Below are 11,663 nucleotides of genomic sequence, written 5' to 3'. Positions count from 1 at the left end.
TTTACTTAGAAGTGGGATCAGGAGAACGTTTATTCGAAACCAAGAACGCACAATACATAAATAAACAGAATAGAACAAGTATAAACCAGCAGCACGGCATAGAAAGAGTCCAAGGTGGAATGCTGAATGCTCAGTGAAAGAAACGCAGGCATTTGTTCTCTCTATGCATTACCTGCTTTATTAGAGATCTTTACCTCTCAAGTTCTCCCTCTCTTTCGACAATGAAGAGAGGCTATGTCCGAGACGCTGGCATTCAGGAGCAGTTTCTCAATAGCACTTAGTATAATAGCAAACATAACAGGGATGCACCTCCATATATCAAATATAAATAAAACTTCATACTTCTGCTGCGGAGTCATTTGCTCAGTTAAGGTGGGCGCTCTCTCCAAGGAAACATTTGCGAGCCAAGGTAGGCTATTTTCTCACGGCTTCCCCAGAACGCGTATCTGTTCCTGTGTTTGCTTCCCCCCCCCCAACCCATAAACAGACAGGAACCGCATATTGGGTAGCAACCACGCAAACAAAATAACAGCAACCGACCGGAAACGACGACCGTGAGGAACTGGAGCTGAAGGAGGCGAGAGGCGCGCTCAGGATTGACCTTTTTTCCTTTCGTTTCCATCCTCACAGTTCCAACCAATCAGGTGATGCTTTGTGCTAGTCATGCCTGGGTCTGTTCCTGCCAACGCAGTCCAGCTCTGCTCTCATCTATCCACACGCTCTCCACACTCACTCTGCCGTTCTAGGGTGTGTGGGCCAAGTGTGGTCATTGGGGGGGGGGGGTCTGTGAACAGCGCATACTGTAACCGTCACGTTTAACAACACTGTCCCACTCCCAACACAACACAACACTGGCTCAACACTGTCCCACTCCAAACACAACACTGCCTCAACACAACAAAACACCTGCTCAACACAACACAACACATTCTCAACACAACACTGCCTCAACACAACACGACACAAAACTGGCTCAACACAACACTGGCTCAACACAACGCAACACAACACAGGCTCAACACAACACAGCACAGCACTGTCTCAACACAACACAACACTGTCTCAACACAACACTAAACAGTCTCAACACAGCACTGTCTCAACACAACACAACACTACACAGTCTCAACACTACACTGGCTAAACACAACACAACACATACTCATCACAACACTGGCTAAACACAACACAACACATACTCATCACAACACTAGCTAAACACAACACTAGCTAAACACAACACAATACAGCACTGCCTCAACACCACACAACACATTCTCAACACAACACAGCACCAGCTCAACACTACACAACATTCTCAACTAAACACTGGCTACACACAACACAACAGAGCACTGTCTCAACACAACACAACACAGTCTCAACACAACACAGCACTGTCTCAACACAACACTGTTTCAACACAACACAGCACTTTCTCAACACAACACAACACAGGCTCAACACAAAACTGCCTCAACCCAACACAACACTGTCTCAACACAACCCTGACAGTTGACCCCGGGAAGTGTCAAAAGTCAAACAGTAAGTTTTAGTGAGAGAGCCGATAACTAGACGGACGGGCGGTTGACCGACGTCACAGACTCCTGAGCACAAGGCGCCCAGCGGGAGAATGAGTCGATTGTCTCCATGACAACGGACCTTTGATCTGACGTCAACGTGCGGAGAGAGGCGAAGTGTCTCACTCCCAGCAGCAGCTTTATGGCGGTGGCCCGCAACGGACCGACGATTTGATCACTGCACATTTACCAAAGTGGACGCCTCGTCTCCACAGCAAACGACTTCCTAAACGAACCGTAGCGAATCCTTTTGATACCGCCTTCCATTTTACTGCCCTCTGAAAGGCAACGACCAGCCACTAGGGCTAGTTTCTGCTAGTTTCAGCCTCAGCGTAAAAAGAGTTTGTTCCAGCGACAATACGCCAGTGTGAAAGAATACGGACTCAAACGGTGATGACGCAAAGACCCCAGCATGAGAAAATGTATACAAAATAATTCAGTTTTAGTCATGCGTCATCAATAATGCATGAGGAACCAATGCCTTTGCATCATCAACCTCTTCAAGGACACAACCAAACCATTATCATCTCTCCATCTGCGTCTCGCTCTCCTCAATTCACACAACTTTACGGACGCAGGGAAGCTGTTGCTTTCCTCATTTGGAAAGCAACAGCTTTTCAAATGAGTTGTCGAACTGCAAAAGCCTATAAAGCCACAGGAATCACAACGACTTGCGCATCAAATAAAAAATAAATAGGTACAATTACTTCACCAAACGTTGTTGCATTTAACGGTATCAGTATTTAAGGTCCGTTCAGAGAAACTTGATCCTGCGTGACCAGTTGTTAAGACCGAAGCCCGGAGTCGATATGCAGACCTTCTCTGAGACGGAGCAGAAAAGTCGATAGGACTCTGCTGCAAGATGTAATCCATCCTCCAGGAGATGGGGAGAGGGAGGAGAGGAAAGGAGAGAGGGAGGAGAGGGCCGTGAAGCAGAGACGTCAGTCAAAGGGCCTTCGGAGCCGGCTCGGGCCCTGCCCATGCTTTATGGCCCGGTGCGAGGCAGAGATGCTAATCCCTTTGACAGTACCCTCCTCCACCACTTGAGAAACACATGATGGGAGAACCACATGACGCAAGCCACGCAGCACTCCAGTGGAAAAACCTCTCTCATTGTCCAGGAGTGAGGAAGAGTTCAGGGGGATGAAGATGAGGAAGAGGAGAGGGGGGGGTGTGCTGCAGTTTCATGAGACACTTTCACGAGAAACTAGACAACCGAGAATGGGCCGCTCTAGATTTACAATGCGGAGTGATCTTCCTCACTCATGAGCGGTGAAAACGAAAGCAATACAAAGAGTCAGCCATCTAGGAATGTGTGGCCGCCGTGTCTTGGCCTGCACGGGTAGCGAGTTCAGATCAAGGCACACCATCACAGCTCGTCAAACAGCGGCCTACGCCTTGTGCACAACACCCAGCATAGCTGTCATTCCCCGTGGCAGCACGGCGTCCGATTCAGTGCGTTTTTAAGATTGCACAATCTATGTTCAAGCATGTGGCGTTCCCGCCGCTTCAAACGGTGTTCTAAATACCCACGGGGACTCACATTCACTCGGATAAAGTCTACCGATACAGGTCTGGAAAATATTGACTCCTAAAAGTGTTCCCCCTCGCTTTGGCGAGAGCACAGCACGGAAGAGGCGAACAAAACAAGCAAACAAATCCGGCGACAAATGTGAAGATTGAATCGTTCAACACGGCGTGGAATTTTATAAACATGAGGTCCCGACCACAGCAGGGATGTTAACAAGACTGCCATTCCATCTGTCTGTCCGTCACTCCCCGCTGCGCTACACCAGGGGGTCAGAATCCACACCACATCAGCCATGTAAGCAGAATCGGGTTCTGCCCTCCTGGCTGGTAAGAATCTTGTTGAGGGACCTCTGGGGTGAAGGGGTTAATCTTGGCTCCCAGCTCTCGTCTAGCGACCGCTGGGCAGCCGCAGTAGCTGCTGGTGTTGCTCATGTAACTGACACAAGTACAATAGAGAAGCTATGTAGCGCCTGGGGGGAGGAGAGACTCACAACGCCACTGGGAGTGACATCAAGGCCTTCCCAGCGCTCCACAGTCTTTGTTCCCAATTCATTGACATGAGACGCAAAATGCTAAACATTTCCGTTTCAAACTTGGTAGCCCAAGGAACAGACATGCTGTACCACAGCATGTCTGTTCCTTTCATACTGTCTTCAGACAGACCCTGTGGTCGTACACTCCCTGAACCCCGTGACCTGTATCTCTCATGTGGGTCTTCTCCACGCGGTGGTAAAAACCTCCCCGACACAGAGACGCGGTCCGGTGCAGACGGACAGTCGAGGTCCAGAGCTTTGTTCATTCATACCGCGGGGGTGACCTGTGCATTTCCTAGAGGCGCTCAGCTGGCCTGACACACCGCTGCTCAACCACTGGGATAAACACGGTAGATATGATGAGTTATGAGTTCCAGAGCGCTAACCAGCACTCCCGTTCTGTGGGGGACTCATCACTTTCATACAGTCGGCGAGACACTGCGTAACAGGTGTTGAAGTCAGTGGGATGACGATTGGCCTCACATGACTGACACACACACACACACACACACACACACACACACACACACACACACAGATGGATATAGCGACAGAGAGAGAGAGGAAGATAGTGAGAGAAAGAGAGACACAGACGGAAGCAGAGAGAGAGAGAAAGAGGCAATGCGAGTGGGAGCGAGAGAGAGAGACACAGCAAGAGAGGGAGACAGAGTGACAGAGTGGGAGAGAGACGGAGACAGAGAGACAGATAGAGAGAGACAGACAGAGTCAGAGAAAGAGAGAAAGAAAGAGAGTGGTTTGCACAGCTGTATGAGCTGTCTCTGTGGGGGCCGTGTTGGTTACCAAGGGCCATCTGAAGAGTCCCACGTCTTGTGATGTGAGACACCTACATCCGACCGTCAGACGCGGGGAGAGGGGGTGTGAGGGGCCGCGAGGGGCTGAAGTCCACCATGCAGGAAGCCACGTCTGTCCTTCATCGGTGTGGTCACTGGTCACTGACTGACCAACGAAGCGCTCCGAGTGGACCATTAACAGCGAATCACTATCTCTACTACGGTTATATGACCAAAGGTTTCGCGTGATGAATTATGAATGAAGAGGAAACGTTCCAGTTCCCCGGAGGCAACTTGGACCACGTCCAGCGAGCCTTTAAAATATGTCATCTTCCTCCTCAGGATTTTTCCCATGCGTTTGGTTATGGCCGAACCATTTAAGCCGGGTGCCCAAATCTAAAAGCAGATTGCGTTGCTCGCATTTCGTGGTCCAAGCCAAACGCGTCGGAGAGCCAAGGGCTGCACCGCACGTCGTGTGTTGATCCTTGCCGCCTGCGGGGACACGGAACAGCAGTAAAACAAATAACAGGTTGCAAACAAACAGCCGGCTTCGTGCTTTTTTAAAGGCGTTTAGTTTACTGTTGTTGTTGTTATTCCAAAAAAAAAAAGAAGGAAGACGCATACTTCCAACTCCCATGTTTTATTCATGAAGCTGCCAATTTAGCGGTGGCTGCACGGTGGCTTGCTCGACGCCTCTAATTAGTTTCTCCCTGCCTCCGTCTCGTTAGGACTCGTAGGGTGTGGGGAGTTGTGACCGCAGCCGGGCTCGGAGAGAGGTGACAACAGCACAGCTCGGCCCCTGCGCTGTAAGCGTGGGATCCGGAGGGTTGTTGGGTCCAGGGATTGTCTTAAATAAACGCAGGGTTCTGCACCAGGCCGTCCCCACTGTGGTGGGCCTGTATCCCGGGTCTGAAGGGCACACTGTACCGCCCCGTAGGTCTGCAATCAGAGAATGCTGGAGGCGTCCTCTACTGCCTGGCTCACCTCGATGGGAACGTGTTGGGGGAAGTATGGATGCAGAAAGTACTGCCTGGTTCAGATATAATTTCTTCATCATTTTCAGAACATGAATCATTACCATCGCTTACAGTACAACTGCTTCAAGACCTCCCCGACATCCTAGTTTCAATGGGATTTCTTTTTCAGTTTAGGTTTAGTTGCAGCCTTTTACTTCCACAATCTCTCCCCCTTAAAACACATCACACCGAGATGATCCACGGCCGAACATGCCTTCAGTCCTCATGCCGTGGTTTGGAAGAAGTACACCGACTAAAGCTGGAGCCTACTTTGCACCCTTCGACATGCGGTCTTCAGTTCTGAGACACTTGAGGGAACAGATCTCTCTAAAATAACGACAACAAAATGACTGTTATCCCCGATACCCGACGGACAGCAGGGCTGACAGCAGCGAGCCAAAGGGGAATAGGGTTCGACATGACTCTCGGAGATCACCGTGAGCACGTATCGGCTCATATCCAGGCGAGATGGACCAACAGAACAGGCGGTTTATCACAGCAGCCCCTGCGTCTCTAATCCGCGCGGTACGGGCATGCGGCCAGTGGGTGTTTCCACGTCCCCGCGCCCCGCGGCGCAGATGAGCTGACAGGTAAACCCTCACCGTCACGTCGCGTAACGCTTGAGCCAAACATCAGAGAAACACCGGAGAAACATGACAGAAAACGCGGGTCCAGATCAAAGACGAGCAGCGTGATATCACTTACCTCTCGGATCTTTCAGGAATACATCCGGTGTGTGTGTGTATGTGTGTGCGCGCACCACTGTCCACACAGCGCCGCTACTCTCCTGCTGCCTTTCACGCCTTTCCCCGGGAAAGAAACGTTTGTGCTGAGCGGAACATCACCGCGCTGTCGGTCGCTGCTCCCCGCTCCCTCGGTCCCTCTGGCGGGGGGAGGGAGCCCCCTAGCGGTGCGCTGCGGTACTAACCCAACAGCGCTCCACCGTCGAGTAAAAAAATAATTATATATATATATAATAAAAATTAGCTATGTATTTTTTTATTATTATAATCATATAATAATACAAATTATATATATATTATTAAATTAATTATTATTTTAATTAATTATTTTTATTGAAATTTTACAAGAAAACGTTGAAATACTCGACTGGGGCAGCTAGGGGCTGACTGTGACCTCGAAAAATAGGAAAAAAAACCGGACCTGCCCTACCACAGGCCCCTCTGCCACACCACAGGCCCCGGTTCCGGGGCTGTAGCTGGATGCTACTCACACGGTCCATCGTCAGCGGCCCCGCTCCCCTCGGATCCTCTGGCGGGGAGAGGGAGCTCCTATCGGGTCGCTGCGGTACTACACCACCAGGGAGCAAATGTCAACCGCCACAATATCTGGTACATCCATAGGATAGTGCCATGTATTATATTAATTGATGCTATTAATGTTAGTAACAGTACGCTTATCTATAGTCTACTTTAATATAGGCGTGTTTGATGATATCATTGATTTGATTGATTAGCCTTATATTTTATAATCATATTTTATTATACATTTCTATAGCATCTAGATCTACACATTCTGGGGCATCTCCTCCCTCTTAAAAAAAAGTTTGCAAATATTATTAATATTATTATTCTCTATCTCATGTTTCTATAATGTTGCGCTTGAAGCAGGTTGCTTTTCTGTGAGTGTTTCTTGGTTGTATCTTCGTGGTTCAATGCAATTAAGAGAGTGTAAGAGAGTGCTAAATAAATGAAGTGAAATCTAATCTAATCTTATTCCGTCCTGGACCGACTTTTTATTGCCAAACAAAGTCGCACGCACACACACACACACACACACACACACACACACACACACACACACACACACACACACACACACACACACACACACACACACACACACAGACGCACAAACACACCTGAGTGCAGATGTCAATGATTCATCTGCAGTAAACATTATAAATGATTTATCTCATGAACCTGCCATATAGTCACATGACTGGGATAAATCTACTTTACAAACACATCGTGACGTCACATCGCAGTGACTCAATCTATGGAATGTGATTGGTCGCCTGCTTTGGTCTTTTTAAGAAAATTATTATGAAATAAAATTTCATATTATTGGGCCAACATTGTTGTATTTGAAAGGTCCAATCATATATTGTAGGCCTAAATGTCTGCATTCATTGAGTATATTTTGAGAAGATAAGGCCTCCATTTGCATTGTTTCTTTCTCATATTTCTCTCTACAACTACACTTTAAAAGACAGCAATGTAGCCCAACCGAAAACCAACTGGGCCACAACAGGCCTACAGTCTCGGACGTTGGATCCAGTCCTCTTCCACCTCTTTGGAAAATAAAGCTTGACATGACAACCCCCTATCAGTCTTGATGTTTCCGACCAAAGGTCACGTCCATAAAGACAGGGTTTTATGAGCTGTAATCCTTATTCCTGTCACCGGCCCACACCCAAGAGGGCAAGTCCGTCACCCACCCTGCACCTCAAACGCCACTCTCAGCCCGCTGGGACCGGATCCCACTTCAGCGCACACGTCGCACGGCTGTAGAGCCAGACCCACCGGGAGAACGGGACCATGCCTTCCGCCACCAAGATCCTCTACTTCTTCTCCAGCGCCCTGGCCACGTCCATCTCGGTGGGGCTGCTGGGGTTCTCCATGTCCACCACCTGGACCCACGCCACCATGGAGTGCGCCGCGGACTTGGCCAACACGACGTTCGCCAACGGGAGCGCCACCATCACCATGGACCTCTTTGATATGATCTCGGAGAGGAGGTCCTGCCCGGTGATCGGACGCGCGCCCGAAGAGTTCAAGGGTAAATGAGCGGATCTGAACTTAAAAAAAAGATTATAAAGCGTGCTAAAAAGATCTACTGATTATCCATAAGAATGGGAAATGGTAAATGGACAGCATTTATGTAGTGCTTTCTAAGCAGTGGCCCCTCAAAGTGCTATACAATTACCACCTAAAATTCACCCATTCATGCACACATTCACAAACCGATGGTGCAGTGAACCACGCAAGGCGACAGCCAGCTTGTTGGAAGTACTTAGGGTGAGGCGTCTCGCTCAGGGACACCTCGACACTCGCAGGAGCCGGGGATCGAACTAACAACCTTCTGGTTACGAGTCAACCCGCTCTACCTTCTAAGCCACTGCCTCCAAAGAAGACATTTGTTAATGTTCTCATCCACTTGAGTGGCATACTATTTAAACGACTTAACACTCAAACCCATCCCTGGATCAGTGATACGAAACCATAGCTCTGATCTGGGAACATGGCCGCCGTTAAACCACAACACCAACCCCCCTCTCTCCACCCCCTCTGCCTCCTCTGACCTACACATGAGACCCAGGCAGACCTAACGTTGTTGTGGTTGTCCGCAGTGTTCACTGAGCTGGGGAAGGTCGGCACGGCCCCCCAGGTCCTCCACGGCCTGGTTGTCCTGCTGTTGGTCCTGTGTCTGGTGGCGTCCAGCGGCAGCATCCTCATCGCCCTATACAACAGCGTCAGCAACCCCTACGAGACGTACATGGGGCCCATCGGCATCTACGTCTGCAGCTCCGTCGGCGGTGAGCAGGGGCTGAACGATTTGGAGAAATAATCGAATTGCGATCATTTTGACCAATATTGCGATTGCGATGTAATGTGCGATTTTTTATAATTTATTAAGTTCCTTAATGTTGTGTATTATTCACTATAAAAAAAATAAACGATTCTTTAGTGTGACCAACACAACATTGGAAGTGGTCAACATAAAAACTGCTCTTTCCTTTAGGCCAGGCCAATGTGTTGAGATTAATTTATATTATAAACTTCTTTATTTAACTATTGAATTGTAAAATTAAAATAAATGATTCGTACTGATTTCCAGTCAGTAACGGTAACAAATCACTTTCCGAGCGTTGAGCTCCTCCCACCAAAAAATGGCATGGGAACATCTCTCCACCCGACCCCAGGTCGGGTGGAGAGATGTTCCCATGCCATTTTTTCCTTCCCAATACCGAGTATATACTGATGCAGCCTGTAGCATTGTAACTACTAATATAAGTTGTTCTTATGGAAGGGTTCTCTTACGATGACAGCAATGTATAGTCGGTTCACTTACTGTCAGAACTTTTCGGTACTAGTTAATTTACATTCATAATCTATAATTATAATAATACATTTGTATTCTTGTGGTTAAGCGTGAGCATTCATGTTTGCCGACTTGGTAGCTCGACCCCATGTAGGTCGGAGATGGCGTGTTTCCCATTCCGACTTTCCACCTCCGACTGTTAACGAACGCAGCATAACACTGTCGTGCCTGTGATGTTTTTTTAGCTTTGTAGTAAATTAGCTAGTAACTTGAATATCGGATCGACGCATAGACTTGGGTACTCGCCGATACCCAATACTGGAGTTTAGGCAGTATCGGAGGAATTTCCGATACTGGTATCGCTATCGGAACAACCCTAGTCTGGTGGATCGCCTTTAGCAGTAGAAGATGGATTCTGAGTAAACTATCATCGAGGATCAAATGTCTTGTTTGTCATGGTGATTGGTCCCTTGTTCGCTGTTTTGCTGCTACGTATATATTTATGCATATAGCTAGCCTCGTAGCATAATTGCCTGAGTCATATTTTAAGGTTCATTTTGTATTTAGTGTCAAAGACACCTTAGGCAGAAAGTGAACATGGAATGTAAAAAGCACTCTGATTGGCTCAGGATATAGCCAATGAGGCATACACATATCAGAAATATTTTATGACAGATATTGACCAAAATATGACTTAGGCAATTATACTATCAGGCTAACGATATCTTGATATTGACATTGTTATTATAGTCCTTGCATTTAAATTGTATTGAGTATTCCTTGTTTCTGCTTATTGGATGGCTTGTACTTAAAACAGTAGGAATGTTACCCTACAGAATGATGGTTCTTCCACTAATGCCTTGCTCTACGGTATTTTGATGTTTCATGAAGTGTGTAGTTTGAGAAAAGAGAATAATAGGAGTTGGTGGTTTTGGGCCTTGATACGTTCCCCCAGTACACAATGTGTAATAGATTCTTAGAAAATAATCATGATTATGTTGAACAAAACAAAATATACATATATATTATATTGGTCAATACATGATATGACTATGTCATATATTATATATTGACCAAAACAAAATAAATATATATTATATTGTTATGTTTGTATATATATTGATAGTTTTGATTTCAAAGCGTCGGTCTAAATGCATTTCAAACTGCAATGACCATGTCGCTTTGCGCTATCGCTCACCCTGAACCATTTCCCTCCCTCTCTCTGCTCCCCCAGCCTGTCTGTCCTTGTTGCTTCTCGTGCTGTTCGTGATCAACTTGTTCGTCAACCGCGTGCCGGAGGAGCTGGTCATCGTCGTCAACACGCTCGGTCCCCTGAAGTTGCAGAACACGCAGCTGTTGATGGGGCTTGGATACTATCTGGTCCTCCCCTACCTCGCCCTCTCGCTGATGGCAATCGGCTTCGTCTACCTCTACCAGCACGCGGCCTACACGCACCAGCGTGAACAGCAGAGGCCTACCGAAGAGCCTAAGGATGGGCTGATGTACTAACGTCGGGGCAGTCAGGACAACGAGAGGAACTCTTCAGGACGTTGATGAAGGAGAACAAGGAGGCCTATCGCCAGAGTATCCTCAATCTATTTATTGTAATGGGCGAGGAAGAGCCATTAAAGAGAGATAATGATGTGTCAGAGTAGAGCGGGCGTGGAAGAGCAGTGGTTTGGGTCTATTAATAACACACAGTTCTCTTGGAGGATTATAAATGACCATGTTTTGATTGCTTGATGGTTAAAACTGTTGACACACGTGTCAGTGACCTTGATGTAATCTGTCAAAATACAAGAGATGGGAATTGTTAGTTATAAAATGACAACATATCAGAATGAGGAAGTTAAGGGAAAGGTAAATACATACTATAACATGTGGGAAACTAATGTGTTTACTTATTTGACTGCTATATAATCTTGTAGATTTAAATAAAGTGTAAGAAATTATTATGATTACTGTTTTGAAGTGTATTGGCTGGATAAGACAACTAGTTGAGTACAATTGCCTGAATTATACAATATACAGTATTGCCTCAAAAGTAGGCCTACGACCTGCTTCGTAAAGACTTTTAAAACACGTCTTGATTTATAGTTCTTTGTTTGTTTTTTTATCTTCTGACAAACACAGAAGTGGCCTACAACC

At 47.1% G+C, this 11,663-nt stretch overlaps 1 protein-coding gene across 1 annotated transcript; it reads left to right on the top strand.

The window, feature by feature from the left end:
• Positions 1-8,011: 8,011 nt before the first annotated feature.
• clrn3 (clarin 3) lies at positions 8,012-11,024 on the top strand (the record flags this gene model as incomplete). Its single annotated transcript, XM_079757266.1, has 3 exons — positions 8,012-8,252; positions 8,824-9,009; positions 10,750-11,024. 3 exons carry the CDS (start codon positions 8,012-8,014, stop codon positions 11,022-11,024), a joined length of 702 nt encoding a protein of 233 aa, XP_079613392.1.
• Positions 11,025-11,663: the final 639 nt, after the last annotated feature.

The sequence above is a fragment of the Pollachius pollachius genome (genome assembly GCF_949987615.1).
Source record: "Pollachius pollachius genome assembly, chromosome: 19".
NCBI classification, from domain to species: domain Eukaryota; kingdom Metazoa; phylum Chordata; class Actinopteri; order Gadiformes; family Gadidae; genus Pollachius; species Pollachius pollachius.
Note: the sequence above shows the minus strand (reverse complement) of the source record. Positions and strands in the feature narration are given on the sequence as shown.